The 17,417-nt window shown below is 38.9% G+C and overlaps 1 protein-coding gene across 3 annotated transcripts in view; it reads left to right on the top strand.

Annotated features, from left to right (window-relative positions):
• Window positions 1-16,101, top strand: part of CD36 (CD36 molecule) — a 39,239-nt gene extending 23,138 nt beyond the window's left edge. For all 3 annotated transcript variants that reach the window (XM_059815953.1, XM_059815951.1, XM_059815952.1), the window contains exons 4-14: window positions 843-987; window positions 3,548-3,727; window positions 3,877-3,968; window positions 4,401-4,447; window positions 7,405-7,474; window positions 9,153-9,340; window positions 10,165-10,283; window positions 11,585-11,658; window positions 12,439-12,493; window positions 12,694-12,858; window positions 13,598-16,101. In XM_059815953.1, coding sequence (XP_059671936.1) covers window positions 843-987; window positions 3,548-3,727; window positions 3,877-3,968; window positions 4,401-4,447; window positions 7,405-7,474; window positions 9,153-9,340; window positions 10,165-10,283; window positions 11,585-11,658; window positions 12,439-12,493; window positions 12,694-12,858 — 1,135 coding nt within the window. In that variant the 3' untranslated portion in view covers window positions 13,598-16,101. The remainder of the gene's footprint in view (window positions 1-842; window positions 988-3,547; window positions 3,728-3,876; window positions 3,969-4,400; window positions 4,448-7,404; window positions 7,475-9,152; window positions 9,341-10,164; window positions 10,284-11,584; window positions 11,659-12,438; window positions 12,494-12,693; window positions 12,859-13,597) is intronic.
• The last annotated feature ends 1,316 nt before the right edge of the window (window positions 16,102-17,417 follow it).

The following is a 17,417-nucleotide window of genomic DNA, read 5'->3' as shown; positions in this document are numbered from 1 at the left end:
TTGGCTATGTCTGTACCATGGGGAAATGCTCTCTGAACCTTTTGGTCCCCCCACGCCGAGGCTGGAAGACCTGATGAAGCACCCTGAAGATCCCTTCTGGGATGGAGCTGGGACAACCTTTGTGGACCCACAGCATAGACTAAGTCATATGATGCCTGCTGGATGCTGCCCCCGCAGAGGGGTCAGCAAGAGGACGGGGACTTGAAGAGTTGAGCTAAAGCTAGTACTGCAGCAGATCAGAGATATGTACCTTAGTGATCTGCTGACAGGACACGCTTGAGAGGCTCATGAGAATCTCAGTGGAGCTGAAAGACCGTTTATAAATACCCACATGAATATGAAATGTTATCAAAGTGACTCCCATTATGGATTTAGCCTGTAATCTGTTTTGTTGCAACACAGGCTTATCAAATCAAACCTTAAGAGTGTTTATTAACCATTCTGAGTTATTCCCGTCTAACCACATGCAACCGTAAGAAAGCTTAGAAAAAAATGTGATGAAACATAATTAATTTAAAACAGAATATAAAAAGATACAAGGTCCATTACTGAAATAAAAATAAAAAAGAAATAGTATTTTAGTAAGAATTTTAGTATCAAGGAAAAAAAATTCCATTAGACACTAAGGAAATATTTCCAAAAGAAAAATATTTTACAGAAAATGGAATTTTTACATATATTCACATGAAAAGTTTAGAATGCTTTCAGTGGTTATAAAATGTTCAATATTCATCTACCAAAAGGTTCATCAACATTTCAAAAAAATTCAGTCAGGCGTGGTTATGTTTTGTGTCAAAAATCAAATGTTAAAAATGTTCTGTGTTTCTATTTTGTATTTCAAGGGTGCGATATCTACCCAAAGAAAATATCACGGAAAACTCTGATGGCACAATATCCTACATGTTGCCTAACGTTGCTCGTTTTGAACCTGATATGTCTGTTGGGACAGAAAATGATACCATCACGTGCCTCAACCTTGCTGTGGTTGTAAGTAAAGAAAGAAAACTATAATGTCCACATTCAAATGTTCAGATACTGCAGGGAACAGGGGAGAAGTTAGCATTAGTAATACTGAAACTGTGACAGAATAATTTTCCTCTCTATGAACTCATATGACATGTGTGTCAGCAGCTGTACTACCATCTTTAAAAAAAAAAAATTCTGAGGATATATTACATGTATATTAAGGTTTCCTTATATTCCCAGGGTAATCTTAACAGTCAATGAAAATTGACTTGTTCCTGTCGATGGAAGCAAAGTCATCAGTTTGGATGGGTTGTACCAAAACCCATCCTCCTAGTCAATTTTAGTGTGGGAATGAATCGAGAGTTTGTGGATGGATTCCCTTTCTGTGTGAGGTACAGCAGGAACAGTACGAGACGGATTTGCCATACTCTTTCCATAATATCCTCAGTCCTGCCTTGCAGGGGAGGCTATATTAAATCCCATGCTCAGTGTATGCACGGCCTTGCTGCCCCAGCTGCTTGCTCCCGATGATGTCCCTCAGCACCGCGGCAATGGCATTCCCTGAGCTCTCCCGTCCTAAGACCTTAGTCTATCAAAGAAAAGCACAGGGGTCCCCATCTAGAGTAGTGCTAGAGCCTTTTCAGTCCAGATGTTTTTGTGTTGTCACAGGCTGAGGATGTTTGCCCTTGACTGACGTTTACAGTTTTCATATTTATATTCAGCCCTGGTTGTGTTGCCTGATTGTCCTGCACCAACTCTGTGGTGTCTGGGTGTGAGTGTTCAGGATCACTATGAGGGGGTGGGTGCTAGGGGCAGAGTGAAGAGGTGCTTGGTGTTAATGCAATACAGAATCATAGAAGCAATCACAGAAGAACCCCTGTTGGAAGGGACCTCAAAAGTTCATCTGATTCAATCTTTTCTGAGAAAGGGAGCCTAGATGAGATTTTCTAGAACCCTGTCCAATTACACCTTGAAAACCTCCAGTGATGGGGAGTCTACGACATTCCAGTGATTGTTCTTACTGTAAAAAATTTCTTTCTTCTATCAAGATGAAGCCTTTCCTGCTGCAAATTGTACCCATTTCCCCTTGTCTTCTCCATGTCGCTCCTTGTGAAGAAAGAGCCTCCATCATCTTTCTAGCTGCCCTTTAAGTACTGGAATATTGTGATGAAGTTCACCTGAGCCTTCTTTTCTCTAGGGAGAAAAGACCTAATAAATAAAGGCAAATGACCTTATTCAGACCAGATATATTCCGACTGCGTCCTAATTTAGGCCAGCATCTCTCTTTTGGAAAGCTGTTCTTGTTTTCTGTACTTGGAGTCCTTCACGTCGTGATATTAACTAATACTGCTCAGCTCCCACACTTTGGACCATGTAGCTCTTTATGGGTCTAAGCACAGGCTCATGCCTGGAAGCAGCTGTGTCAGCGGAGATGGGGACAGAGGATCCAAGTCCCATTTTGCTGTTCAGAAACAAACTGGTGTAAGCCCAGATTCCCAGAGAGGCTCTACTTATCTCATTTGACAGCACTGACTTCAATCCAGTAGAGCCCACTTTTTATATCATAACCGTGTTGTCAAAATACTCACAAGGGAATTCAGAGAGAGGTTTTTCACACTCTCTTAACTCTGAGGGGATTGAACCCACATCTCCTCTATCTCATAATCTTGTCATATCCATGCTTCTGCTTACTCTGTGTTCAGACATTCTCTAAGAGAATGACTTGTTTTTACACAGGTTTGCTTATCAAAAGTGTTACAACTTCCTGCTTCACCAGACAGGCCAACGTATATAATTTCTGTTTGCTTTCCACAAGCTATTCAGTGCCTTTAGGAACTTGACAATGTGTTTACATCTCAGGGAACTTTCATTTCAATTACTGCTGGAAAATCTACATTATTCTTCACTGAATTAGGAAAAGTTACCCATTATTTAGAATTAAAGCTGTTCAGAAAGGACTTGTTTGTTGCAAATATGTATTCTTTCTAAATAAAGAAATAATGGAGATTTAGCACTTGGTCAGTTTTATGCAGGATATAGTTGTATTGCTGCTAACATAACAGCAAATCTAGACCACTTATCCAAGCCAATAAGTAACAAGGTTGGTCTATTTTTTCTTACATGTTTATAATGCGAGTGAATCTGAAGTATGTGACATATGGAGATGACAGAAAAGAAGTGGTGCAACCCATGTTACACAGATAGGGATTTGAGATTATTACTTGGAGATATTCAAATGCCGTCTGGCCATGGTCCTGGGCAACTGGGTCTTGGTGGCCCTGCTTGAACAGGGAGGTTGGACCAAATGACCTCCTTCCAACCTCAGTGGTTCTGTGATTCTGATTAGGGATGCTCTAGCGAACTCATGTAAGCAGTAAAGACAAAATGTCTGCCTTTGTGTAAATTATGCCCGGTGATTGTTTTGTTAAGGATTGTCAGTTTTAAGTAGAAACTTAACTTACAGTGAGCTGCAACTCTGGAAACCAGCTTTGCCAGAGATTTCTTGGAGTCCATCTCTGTGTTTTTGATCCAAAGCACATGCAGGATTTTATGCTAAACATTAATTTTGTTGTTGTTGTAGGCTGCACCTGCCTTGTATACAAACACTTTTATACAACTACTATTAAATACCTGGATTAAAGCTTCTAAGTCATCCATGCTGCAGAACAGAACAGTGAAAGAATTACTGTGGGGATACAAAGATCCCTTCTTAAACAAGGTCCCCTTCCCCTTGGACCCAGTTCTGGGAGTCTTCTACCCGGTAAGTGAAATGAACGAGGAGGCAAAGTCTTCAGTTATCATCCTGTGAATAAAAATTAAGGCAGCTGCTCTGAGGAAGAAAAATGTGACAATGCTAATTTCTGGTTCAGTACTTCTAACTGTTATTCCTTCTTCTTGTGTCTATTACAGTATAATGGAACATTCGACGGACTTTACAAAGTCTATACTGGGAAAGAAGATATTAAAAAAACAGCAATAATTGAAAGCTATAAAAACAAAAGGTATCATAGCATTGTATAATTAAAAACCATACATATTTTCAAGGTATGGCTTTTAAGGCTTGATTCACTAAAAGCTATAGATAGATGGAAAATCTTCAACCATTCAAGGAAAGCTGGATCAAGCTCTGGGCTTAGCAAAACCACCTCTCTCTTTCAGCTGTTCACAATTCCGTTAGGAGTTTGGATTTAAGACAATTATTGATTCTTTGATACAAGTAGTGACTTCTGTTTTGCATACTTAAGTAGCTAGATCCCTTTTATCCTATTCTAATGCATTATATAGTTTATCTGAATACATCAATGAACATCTCTGTCCTCTTACTTTGCTAATGAATCAGGCTTATACTGGAGCAGTTATATTTAACATAACAGGTAATGAAGTGGATTCCATGTTATACTACATGCAGCATGACTTTTTTTTTTATCTTAAAGGAATCTTTCATACTGGGAAGGTCACTGCGATTTGGTTAATGGCACAGGTGAGCCTATTAAAGCATATTAAAACTTCAACACATTTCTTGATATTGCAAGGGAGTAATGAGATACAATATTTAAGTTAATTCCCCTGGGCTTTGAGAGTTCTGTAATCTGTATATTAAGTGTCTATATAAATATGAATGTATACATACTACTACTACTACTACACATGCATGAGTGTGTATCTATTATAATATATATATATTATACTTTATTATACATTACTGTACATTATTTTATATATAGATGAATACACACCCTCTTCAGCTAGAGTAGATGTGGAAGAGACACAAGAAAATAATCCAGCTCTCTGTTATCTTTATAGTACAATATAACTAAGATTCTTTTTCTTTGGTATAGTAGTTGAAAATTAACTGTTGTGCTAGTTTTCGCTGGGGTAGAGTTAATTTTCTTCATAGTAGCTAGTATGGGGCTGTGTTTTGGATTTGTGCTGAAAACAGTGTTGATTGATAGCATAGGGATGTTTTAGTTACTGCTGAGCAGTGCTCACACAGAGTCAAGGCCTTTTCTGCTTCTCACCGCCCCCCCCACCAGCGAGTAGGCTGGGGGTGCACAAGAAGTTGGGAGGGGACACAGCCGGGACAGCTGACCCCAACTGACCAAAGGGATATCCCATACCATATGATGTCATGCTCAGCATACAAACTAGGGGGAAGAAGGAAAGGGGGGGACATTCAGAGTGATGGCATTTGTCTTCCCAAGTAACCGTTACGCGTGATGGAGCCCTGCTTTCCTGGAGATGGCTGAACACCTGCCTGACAATGGGAAGGAGTGAATGAATTCCCTGTTTTGCTTTGCTTGTCTGCACGGCTTTTGCTTTCCCTATTAAACTGTCTTTATCTCAACCCACGAGTTTTCTCACTTCTACTCTTCCGATTCTCTCCCCCATCCCACCTGGGGGGAGTGAGCGAGCGGCTGTGTGGTGCTTAGTTGCCAGCTGGGCTTAAACCACAACATCTGTGCATTCTAGTAATGTACATTCATTTACAGTTTTGAATATTAAAATTAAAGGCACCAAAATGGACAGAAAAGATTTTTACTGAGATATGAAAAGAAATTGAGGTGGCAAGGGGGAAGGCTCTGAGAGAAGTGGTTTGGAGACCACTAGCACGTGAAAAGGGATGGAGATGTAGTTTAGTTTGGGATGAATAAATTAGAGAGAAATATTTTTGAATTTGCTTTTGGAATGCATGTGAAAACAGTTGAGTTGTTTAAGAATACATTTGTTTTCTTCTTGATGGGTGAAAGCGTTGCCATGAGGACACCAAAATTTGTTGAGCTGAGGCTGGCAGATGTCATGGTGGAGGCTTTTGTAAAAAGCTGTAGGCCTTCAGTGAGCAAGTATCAAAACAAGAAGGTTTTTGGGTTGTTTGTTTTTTTTTTTTTTTTCCTTTTCTGTGCTGCTTTCTCTGGCATAGATAATTTTCCTTATAACCCAGAGCACATGGCAAGTTATTTTGAAATATTTCAAATACATCACAAGAATCTGACTTTCAAAAAGTCTGTGAGTCAGGAAGGATTAGTTCCTTGTTGAACTATGTAATCAATTTTATACGAGGCAATATTTTCTTAGGTTCTGGGACTTTCCTTCTTTCTTATGGAGCCTGAGCCCTTTTTTCCCAGGGTCAGCTTTTTCTTTTTTCTTCTTCCACAGCTGATGGAGTAAACATACTCAGCTAACTAGACTAAGTGCTCCAGTACAGTAAAAATGTGGAGCTTTTCCTTGTTAGCAAAGGTTATCACACAGTTTACAAGAGCATTCACTGCGACTGCTCAGGAGAGACCGTGTGTTTAGAGAAGCAGCAGGTTTAAAAAGTCTTGTAAGTAAGTGTGAGAATTCCTTCTTATCTTGTAAGCTTTCACACCAAAGCACAGCATGTATAGTATAAGTAAATATCTAGATAAAAATATTAAGCCTTATTCCTGTATGGGCCTTGAAATGAGTCCATGTTTGCAAACTCTCCAACACTGCCAAGATTTAGAAATAGAGTGTGTGTCTAGGATGATCTTGGATCTTCTTTAAGAAAAAGCGCTTCTGTCAGCAGTGGGCAAGTGGCAGTATGTAATTTAGCTTTCTCGCTCTTGCCAACTAGACTCAAAGATATCACAGATGTTTTCAATCCCTTAGTTATGGCTGTTGACTAAGAAACTAAACAGAAATTGTAGCAAGAAATAACAAATGTCCTGGTTAAAGGTTTGTTACAACACCTTGTTCGGGAAAATGGCAGAGAGTCCTCTTACTTAACTCTGGATGCTTGCAATGAAGAAACTGCAGCTGAACTGGCTGTCTGTGTTCATTTTATAATGAGTGAAGAAAAAGACATCACCAAAGTGCTATTCCTCTGACCTATTTTGCATGTCTACCATGGGGTGAGATGGGTTGTGCCCTGGAAGTGCTTCCTTCTCTCCATTAGCTATAGAGAGGATCTCAGCTTACAAAGAAGAGGTCTGCTTGAGCAATCTTTGGTGTAAAAATGTTTAGTACTGATTATTAAATGGGCAGTTTTGAAGTCTAAAGGTGTGTTTCTTGTAAGCGCTGAATGCCATAACTGCAGGGGAACGAAGCATCTCTAGAAAGGTTTAGGTCTTTAGATTGCATAAACCTTGAAGCAATGGCCACAGGTATTGGGATTCATATTAAGCAGGATTGGTTTTTGCATCCTCTGTTTTTAATGGGCTTGATCATATACCTTTACATCTGTGAAAAAAACCCCAATAGCTGCCATAATTTGGCTCGCTTTCAAAAACAATACAGTCTTATCTGTGGAGTGTCTGTCACTATGCAATAACTTACATAAATATTTTCCCCATAAATAACTCACTTTGTTTACCTTTTTCACAGCTTTGTAGGAAAATAACAGCTGAGTATTCAGCTAGAAATTAATTCACGTGTTCTAAGTGGAATTGCTTTCAAGCCCTTATTTTATCTTATTCACAGATGGGGCATCATTCCCACCATTTGTTAAGAAGGATCAGATACTGCGCTTCTTCTCCTCCGATATTTGCAGGTAGGCTGGTCCCCTCCTGGTGTGCGTACACACCTGCGTGCACCACCCGAATGCTCTTTCGTTTCAGAGGGCAGCTGCAGTGGCTCTGCCTGGGCTCAGGTTGCCAAGGCAGTTCAACACAAACGTGTTGTGTTTCACCTAAACACAAGTTAATTTGTGAGCTCTGCTCATGATTCAGAGCCTGATTCTACCACTTTTATTTATCAAGTAGCAAGCTATTTATGGCCTATTTATTTCAGCCAGTTACAGATGTGTGATTCAGGAATATCTGACACTGTTGTGAGCTGTTACAGACCTAGGAAAGACATTGAGGGCCACAGGGTTCAAAGTCTTGAACTTCTAAGACCAGGACCCAGCCTATAACCTGCCTTATTTGGTCTGAGAAGGCAACTTACCCCTCCGCATAGATACAGGAGAGGCCAGTCAGGACTATCTTTGGCATTTCTGCAGAACATCATCTATGCAGAACAGGATTTACTGTCATCTACTAGATACTCAAAATTGTTTTCTCACAGGATATTTTTATGTATTTTATTTTTATATATTTACAAACAAACAAACTTGCCTAATACATCCCATAGTGATGGCTTTTCAGCCTGCTGCTTCTGCTGTGGCTATCCAGTGTCCCTGAGTTCTCCAGTGGGATCGCTGAAAGCGATGTTAAAAGACTTAAAGTGCACCACAGTGTGTTTACTTTGGGAGGTTCGATCCCTTTATTTATTTTGCTGCCTAGAAACAGCTGCTTCCTTTTAACTAGGTTTAAAGTGAGCCGTTTGCTTTGCAGACTGTTTGTTTTTAAAGATCGACATTTTTACATGAGTTTAAAATTCTTTTTTTTGTGAAGTAATTGTATCCTCAAAGTGGAAAGCATTTCATAAGTCATGGAAAAGGGAATTCTATGCAGAGGAGAAATGATAAAATTCTTTGGATCGATTGCACACAGTTTGAGAGATCCCTCTGGCCATTTAATTCTCTCAATTAATGAACAATGAAGAAGGACAGTAAGAATTGCCCAAAGGTCATGCTGAAATGGGGTCATGGAAAATGGTTCTGTCCATGTTGCAAAACCCAGAAGCATTCTTTTGTTTGCCTGAAATACAAAGTGTTGCTGCCCTGGTTACATTACTGTGTAACAACCATATCTCTGTATCAGTTGATAATGTATCAGCAGAAAGAAGCTTAAGCGGTATTCTGATTCATGTGCAATGGAATAAGGTTATATGCAGAATGTTGCCTGCATAGTAAAGCTTAGATTAGTATCATCAGGTCAGCAAAAACCTATAGCAGAGCTGATTTATGCTGATAAGTATCTCTACTGTAGTCCAAAAACTTTCAAAATTTTGTAATAACAGTCAGTGTAGAAATGTGTAGAGAAAAGAGCTCTTAATTAATTTGCTAGCTTTGTGTATATTGTTTATTAGTAGTATTAGTATTTTTGTCTGTCTTTTTGCTTATTGTCATGCTTACCTCTGAGCTTGTACATCCCTTTGTGAAAGTGTGGAATATTCTCCATTACAGAGGAACACACCTACAAACTGCTGAACAGTGTGAAGGGAGCCCACACATCTGGAGTACTCTCTTTTAAGAGAGAGATAGCTGGGGGATCCTTAAGGAGTATTGCCATGAATTCAGATTTTTAATCCAAATGACTGAAACACGTTTCTCCTCTTATATTCAGATCGATCTATGGCATTTTCCAGGGCAAGCAGGATGTGAAGGGAATCTCACTCTATCGTTTCACAGTTCCTCGTGAAGCATTTGCATCGCCTGCTGAAGTCAGAGATAATTATTGCTTCTGCACAGATGAAGTCATATCAAAGAACTGCACATTAGCTGGAGTCCTAGACATTAGTGCCTGCAAAGCAGGTATAGTAGTGACACTGTACTGCCAAACAAGCCATTTAACTGGGGAGAAAGCATGTGTACTGTAGCTGAGGTGTTGCTCTAAGATCCAGGATGTTTGTGTTTGTCTGTGAATTCTTCCACAGATTGCCTGTGAGACCTTTCACTTTTCTGTAGCCTCATTTCCCAAAATGAGGACTATAATATTTCTGTATTTTGCATAGTGTTATGCAAAATCGTGATACTACAGATTGTATACTGAAGCTGCAGGAATGCACGTATAGAAAGGAAAGAAGGGGATTCTATAGGCACTGTATAAAAGCCAGAGATAGTCACAGTCCTTGTATTTGTGATAATTCACACACGCTCTGTGTGTGTGTGTGTGTGTGTGTGTATACAACTATATACACATGCAGAGTTGAGAGACACTGTTGGCTAAGGTTAGCATTGGCTTAATAAGACAAATATATGCAGAATCTGCGTTTGGTGCAGAGTGGACAGCATGGGTTCCCTTCAGGCTTGCTTTCTCCTGAAACAAGATCATGAGGCGAGTGGGGGAAACAGTGACAGTCAGGTCCTCACCTCAGCATGAAACTGGGAGCACTGACAGCTCCACAGTGTGGACACAGACAAGCAGGATTTATAACTACAAGTTATTTCACTATGCAAATTTTCCTAATGACAGCAGAATCACAGAAATGCTCAAATTTTTTTCTGGGGAGTGGGACTATTAACATTTTTATCAGGATTGTTTGTCTATGTAAAAAAATATGTTTGCATGGCAAATGGCCTCAGAAGATGAACACTGAAACAAGGCTTAATGATTCAAGTGAGTTTTTTTCAAACAGGAAGACCGGTATTTATCTCTCTTCCACATTTTCTTCATGCAAGTGATTCTATATTGCATGATGTTGAAGGCCTGAGCCCAAATGAGAAGGAGCATGAGACGTTTCTAGACGTAGAGCCTGTAAGTCTAAATATTTGAAAATTGTAACTCAGTAAACTTGTAATGTTTAAATTTAATTGTAGTAGAGTAGGCCTTTTACCAGAGTGACCAGCAGAAGATACAATATTTTCATGCTTGCTTTTGCAAGATCTGCTCACAAAGGTGTTATGGTTTTCACAGGGGAAATTTAGAGCAGAACTTTGTCTCATTCTGACCTTCAAAGTCTGGAAACAAGTTTTGATTTTTCCTTATTGGGAATGTGGGATTAAACAGGTTCTGCAAACTGTGAAGTATGCTATAGCTTTTCTATGACCTTCAAGTACTTTGAGAAAATTCTTTTCTATGAAAGTTCTTCTGTTCCCTCTATACTTAATTTTTTTCATTTTCTACAACTACCCATTTTTGTATAATTACTATCTCAATGGAAATTAAATAAATATAGATGAGTTTATTTCCAAGAACATTGCTAGAAGTCTGAACAGACTAGTCTAGAACAGTCTTTGTGACTCAATTGTCCAACAGATCTCCCAAACTGAATGAATTTATTACAGCTCTGATTTTGATTGCAACCAATTTTACCTATACTTCTCTTCCAGTGATTCAGATTCTTCAGTGTATTTACCAAAGTTTTCTGAATTGTGTGATGAATTATAAGGTTTCAAAATTTTATTTTGCTCTATATTTGGATGAAAAAATAAAATTCAGGATTTTTCATTAAAATATTTTTAGTCATATAATTTGACAGTTATGTAACTTCAGTGAGGATGTTTACAGTTAAATCTTTGTTTCACCTTACTTGGAATAGCCACATCAAACAGAATTTCCTAAATCTGATATGAAATTTTCAAGGATCACACCCTGTCTTGTTTTTGTTGAGGACAGAGGGGAAAAGATGGACATGAAGAAAAGATCTGACCTTCGTTTTGATCTGTTTGTTCTGATATGAAATGTTTGTTTTCGTCCCTATGCAAGTTAAACATCCTTCTTATTGAAAAAGAAAATTTAGCTGATTTGTGGTGGGAAAAAAACCTGAAAACATATCTTTGTATGAAACATTTCATGACTGATTTAGTATTGTTAACCTTTTTTTTTGCCTTCAGTTTTAATTGCAAATTACAAAAGCAACTATGGTAAAGCCACAAAATGAGAACTTCTATGAGAAATGAGAGACCCTTAGAAACATTAAAATTTCATAAAAATGGAAACGTTCAAAACATGAGGATAAGATAATACCAAAGTGCTTTTTGACACAGTCAATATTCTAGACTTAGGCATCTAATTAAAAAATTTAATTTAATGTGGGTTTTTTTCCCTGGTTTTAGATCACTGGTTTTACACTACAGTTTGCAAAAAGGCTGCAAGTAAACCTCCTTGTGAAGCCTGCACCAAAAATTGAGTAAGTACTACTTCATTATTTTGTTTTTAAAGACTTTCTTCAAGATAGCTGATTGGTCTACAAGAGTTTCAGTAGAAATGGCCAGGAAAAGAAGGAATAAAAATACTTTCCGAAAGCCTTTTTGTCTTTCTTGCGAAAACTTCAGTCATGACTCTTCAGAGAACATAAATTTCAGCAAAAGAGCAAACTTTCTTGAGCAAGGCACTGCCCAAGTATTTTAACACACATTTGATTTCCCCACAGAAGCTTACAAGGCAACATGTTCTTAAAAATAACATACTTACAAAACCCAAATGGGGGCCATGAGGGTGAAATAGAAGGCAAAATGTATTTTCTGTAACAAATCCAATGAGAGAGAGAATTTATGTATGCTCTGTCACTAGATGGATTTTATCACAAGGGTTGATTGGTGTCTCTAGCTGTTTCTTTCCTCCTCATTGGCCCAAATGTACATGTACAGACGTGCGTTTTGGGATCCTGTACATCTGGCAGGTGAACACCACACAGATCTTCAGACCCTCCCACCAACACCTAACTGTGTCCAGCCTTTCTTCTTTCTGACTACCCACATATGGAAGACTAGACAGAAAGAGATGGTCGCCCGATATGTAAAATGGCTGTTATTAATTGTAGGCTTATTTTTTTTCAGTTCAAAACTATACTAAAAAGGTACATCTGGAATGTAGAAATGTAGTTAGAGGAGACAAAAAATGTTTATCTAGAGACTGGGCTTATGCACCAAACTGAAGGTAACATGCTGTACCTATTTTCTCATTTCAGAGCTTTATCAAAAGTTCAAAAACCTTATATTTTTCCTCTTCTTTGGCTAAATGAGGTTAGTATATTTTCTGTCTATTAATCTTCACTGTTTAAAAAAAAAAAAAAGAAAAAACCCCATGACCTAGCTTTTTCAGTCTTGGTGCCCTGAAATTGGGCAATTAAACTCATGCTGTTATTTGCACGCACCAAGAATATATTCAGCAAGTGAGGACTTGCATACTTACCTTTCACTGACATTTTCTTGCACTGTTTCAGTCTGCTGTTATTGGGGATGCGAAAGCAGAAATGTTCAGAAATAAAGTCACCGGTCGGGTCCAGATGCTGAGTGTGCTGCAGATGGTGTTAATGATCGCAGGTTCTGTGCTGTTCCTCGCATTCATGGGTTCCTATTTCATATGCAGATCAAAGAAATTAAAATAAGTAAGTAAGCACTAAGGGCTCAGTCCTCAGCAGTAGCTTTTCCTCAGGGTTTCAAGAAGTTCAAGATCATTACCTATTTAGCTATTCTTATTTTTTAAGTGCTAGTAAATTCAGCATTTGTTCTGTGGGAAATCATCCAGATAATTTAGTTAATGTTTTCAAATTCTCTTCCCAGCCTTAATCTTTCAGGATGCTCTTAACACACCCAGGAGAGGGTATTGGGAACTATATCAGAAGACAAACATTTTTTTAATTCCAAAACACAACATGATTGCTATGAGTTTATGAAAACAGACATTTTATCCAAGACTGCTAAACTGTTCAGAAGTGCCCTCTAGTACTTCTCTGGGAGAGTGGCCACACAGCTGCAGATTCCCGTGCTCTTCCAGGACATATCCCTGTCTGGGGTTCAGAGAACCCACTGTAAATGACATTTTTTATAGAGTGTTGGATAGGGTTTCTCAGTTCTTTCTCTTAGTCATGCATTGCTGTCATGTTAGCCTAAACATCTCCTGAACAAAACTAGCCCACTAAGACTACATATACTCCCATCATGGGTAGAATGACCAAGTGGTAGATTAATGCACTGACATCTAGGGAAACAAACACATTTTTGAGTGATTTAAAAGAAGTGCAGAGACATGAATGTTATGGTGAAAAGTATGCTGTAGTAAAGAGACATTTTTAAGACAAAGACTTACCTCATCACATGCTGAATTCTGATTTTATTTCACTACAGGTAACAAAAGACTTCAGAGGTGGACAATGTTTAATTGAAATTTCAGCCAAGCAGCATGTTAAAATTCAGAGACAAAAGGTATGATTCAAGGCACAGTCAGTCTACATGCTATGGAATTCAACATGCTTTTCCATTTTGAGAAGACCAACTCACTAACCCAAATAAGCTGATCTTTCCAAAGGTCCACACTTTGGACAACACTGAAGAGGCCAGCATGGAAACTATGCTTTCAAATAACTTTGATTATTGAACCTTGTTACAAATTTTAAATGACATTCAAGCAGACTGAAGTTGAGAGGCAGTTGGATTTTAGTTCACCTTCTGCCATTTATGCAACTTGCTATTTTTTTTCTTCTGGGATTTGCAAGACAAATGAAAGCCATTTGCTGGTGTTCTGTCTCTGAGCGCAGGCTGGGAATGACAACACCTTTGAGCTCATGCTGTGCTCTAGATGCTCTCATTGCAATATTTCTTTCTGTTCCTTCAAGGAATAGAAGCTGCTGCAATAGAACTGCTCTCTGTCCTCTATTCAGGGATGTGAATTGCATTGAATGTGAAGTTTATTATGTAAAGTTACTAACTGTAATACATGAAGTTAATAAAAGACTTACTAAAATACGTGGTTTATACATTTTATATGGAGATGGCCCATAGACACACCACAGTCATTCATATGTTGATGGTGCTCATCAACATTTGGCTCCACAGCTGTTTAGCAATCTGAGCTACTCCCTAACTCCCAACCTGCTCCACTGCTCTTAACTGTTGCATCCTGTGTGCTTTTCTTTCTGGCTGTTGCGTGAAGACCAGCCTCTGCTCTGCCCTAAGCTCACTTTGCCCAAGGCCTCCCTTAGGGAATGATCTCATATGTCACCTTTAGGGTCAAGAGAAAATATTCCAGAATGCTCCAGATACAGGAAGGACTGAGATAATGATTATGATCAAACAAACATCAGAGGGTTCCACTTTCTTGCTATAGAAGAACAAAAATGAAAACAGGTAGCCCCAATTCTTTACTGATAAACCATCTGCTACAATGAAATTTGTGCAACCATTTGTTTAATGAGGTGCATCAGCCTGTAGACAGGTAGCAAACATTGCCACCTGCTTAAATGGTTTACTTTTTCATTTGATCTGAATGCCATACCTTAGAAATGAAAGTCAATGGGCAGATAGTGAGTGTTGTGGGGTCTCTCCTTTTCCCATGGACTCACTGAATTCAGAACAAGAGCCTAAGTTCAGCATTTTCAAAGATGACTTCTTGGACCTTTTGTCCCCTTAAGTAAGAGCTGCAAAGAAAAAGAAAGATCAAAAAACGACCAGCCTCTCAAAGCCTGGTGTTTGGAAATAGTGCTGCAATGGACTTTAAACCAGAAAGATTTATGTTGCTAGTAAAGGACAATATCTTTCACCAGGTACCTTTAGGAAGATGTTTTCTCCCTTCGGAAATAAAGGGAAAAACCCAACAGACTAAAATGCTTTTGTTTTAATCCCATGTTCCTTGTGGACAAAGTTATGTAGCTATCAACAGAGCTGATGAATCACAGAAATCCCAAGACATTATTCTTGAAGGCAAGGTCTGTCTGGTACATGGCCACATTCTTTTTCCAGCCGTGAGCTGGAAATGCAAAGTAACAGGGCAGGAGATGTGAAGGAGGCATGGCACTCAAGGGAACCTCTGCTCTCACTTAGAGAGCCAATGCATTTGATTACTCACGGTGCTTGCTAGTCAGTGAAAAATAAGAACTTTCTCTCATCTCTATATTATTGCTGGTGTCATATGTGATGCTCTGTTCTCATATTAGTCTGGGGACAGTCTGACACAATTGAAGACATCCCTAGAGTCCTATGGCCTGGTCAAAAAAGTATGAGGACCACTAAAGTCATTAAGTCACCTTCTCCTCTGGAACATGCACAGCTCTGCTGTGGTTCAAGATCTGACACTACATTTTTATAATAAAACTAGTCTTTTGTACCAGAATCTAAAAGTGAGATCTTTTCACCAAAGGAACAACAGCAGTCTCCTGTTGTTTTTGATACACTAGCATTTCAGCTTCATTTTCTTTGGCTTCAAGTCCATTGTCAGCAAGTCAGTGTTTGCTCTACTAGCATTGTTTAGACCTATGTGGTGCTCCAGCAGCAGTGATCCAGCGAGTCAGGCCATGATTTTAAATGTCTCAGGGCCCAATTTTGCATGCACACAAATACTTTTTTTCGTATGTATAATCTCATTGATCTCAATGCAGGTTTGGACTTTTAAACTATGTTCAGCACCTAGTCTGCACTTGAATTATAATTAGTAATTATTTTGTCCAAAGCATTGGTTACAGTTATTGTTAATTCATGTTATTAAGGCTAATGTTAAGTATTTACATTTGTTCAAACAGTGCAGGATAAACATTTATTAGAAATGTAAATGAACTCAATACAAATAAAATAAAGCTCAAACGCTTCTTTCTGAGATACGTCTAATTGTAAATAAAGTCTTCTGTGTTGGATAATGACCTCCTTGTGTTTCTTTTCTTGGTGTTTTGGGTGTGTTTGCTTTTCGTAGAGATTGATTTTATAAACTGATGAATAAGCGAACTTATGGCTAACCTTGTTATGTCATCGTATTCTGGCACATCACAGCTGCTTAGAAGTGCATATCACTTTTCCTTTTGCTACATGATATATTATGAATACCAGTGACATACAAAATTTATGCTCTGGATTACAAATAGGAGGAGACTTTGTGGGCAGAGCTGAGCACCAGCATGTCTAAACCGAAGCAATTCTAAAAAAATTCCAGGAAACTAAGCTCAGGAAGAGACCTGCTTTCAACTCTGTTGAGCTGGAGATGTTGGCAGGATGGTGTTAGCACATCCCGCAGCATATTACAACATCCTTTGCTGGCTCTGCCGGCCCGGCAGGTCGGGTGGGAGGGGAGCCCGACTACGCTCAGGCCTCATGTTCCCCGCTCACCCCAGGTCCTTACTGGTGAAAATCACTGATGAAAATCAGATCTGACCCAAGATCTAACAGCCCACATACTTACACCCCAGAGCAGGTGTGACAGCACTTGATCGCTAACTGTAATTATGCTTTCAAAGGCTTTCTTAAAACCTGTTCTTCCCACCTAGGCTACCAATGTCTGTTAAGGTAATGTAAACATGCTACTACACCCTGAAAAAGAAAGAAAACTGATGTTTTCTGTGTTCTTTAACTGTGAAACTAGGCAAGGGTTTGTTTTATTCATGGGTGTACACATCAACAGTATTTAAAAAAAATAATAAATTTAATAGCTAATAAAATAGTTTACAGCTTTTTTTTCAGTAGCCCTATAAACCCAAAAACCAAAGAAGCAAATGACTCACACTTACCAAATGCAAACTGCATTTACAAATAAATGCTATTGATTTTCTATTCTCTGTCCCCTCTTTGCATACCTGATATCCCTGATGCTCTGTGGTCGCACCCTCTCCCAGCAGTACCCAACGGAGCCAGGGATTTAAAGCCCACCCAGCCAGTGCCAGGCTGGGACCTTTCTCAGCTCTACTGTGTAAGAAAAGAAACTAAACGCTTTGCAGTAGGCGCCACCCAAAGGGCATACAGTTTTTCACAACTTCTGCTTCATTTCAGCATAGGCAGTAAAAAATAATGCTGGCTAAAATTCATTCTTGCTTCCTCTGCCAGCTGACATCACCAGAAATAATTACATCACTTTAAAAGGAGTGTGAGAAAAAACACATCCCATGTGTGTGTTGAATGACAGATTGTCAGATGCAGCACTAAGACAGAAATTTTGATGCCAATTAATATTCTAGAGTGTTTTGCTAAG

Source organism: Gavia stellata, chromosome 4, assembly GCF_030936135.1.
Source record: "Gavia stellata isolate bGavSte3 chromosome 4, bGavSte3.hap2, whole genome shotgun sequence".
Taxonomy (NCBI): domain Eukaryota; kingdom Metazoa; phylum Chordata; class Aves; order Gaviiformes; family Gaviidae; genus Gavia; species Gavia stellata.
The sequence above is the reverse complement of the archived record's forward strand: the minus strand, read 5'-3'. Positions and strand labels throughout refer to the sequence as shown.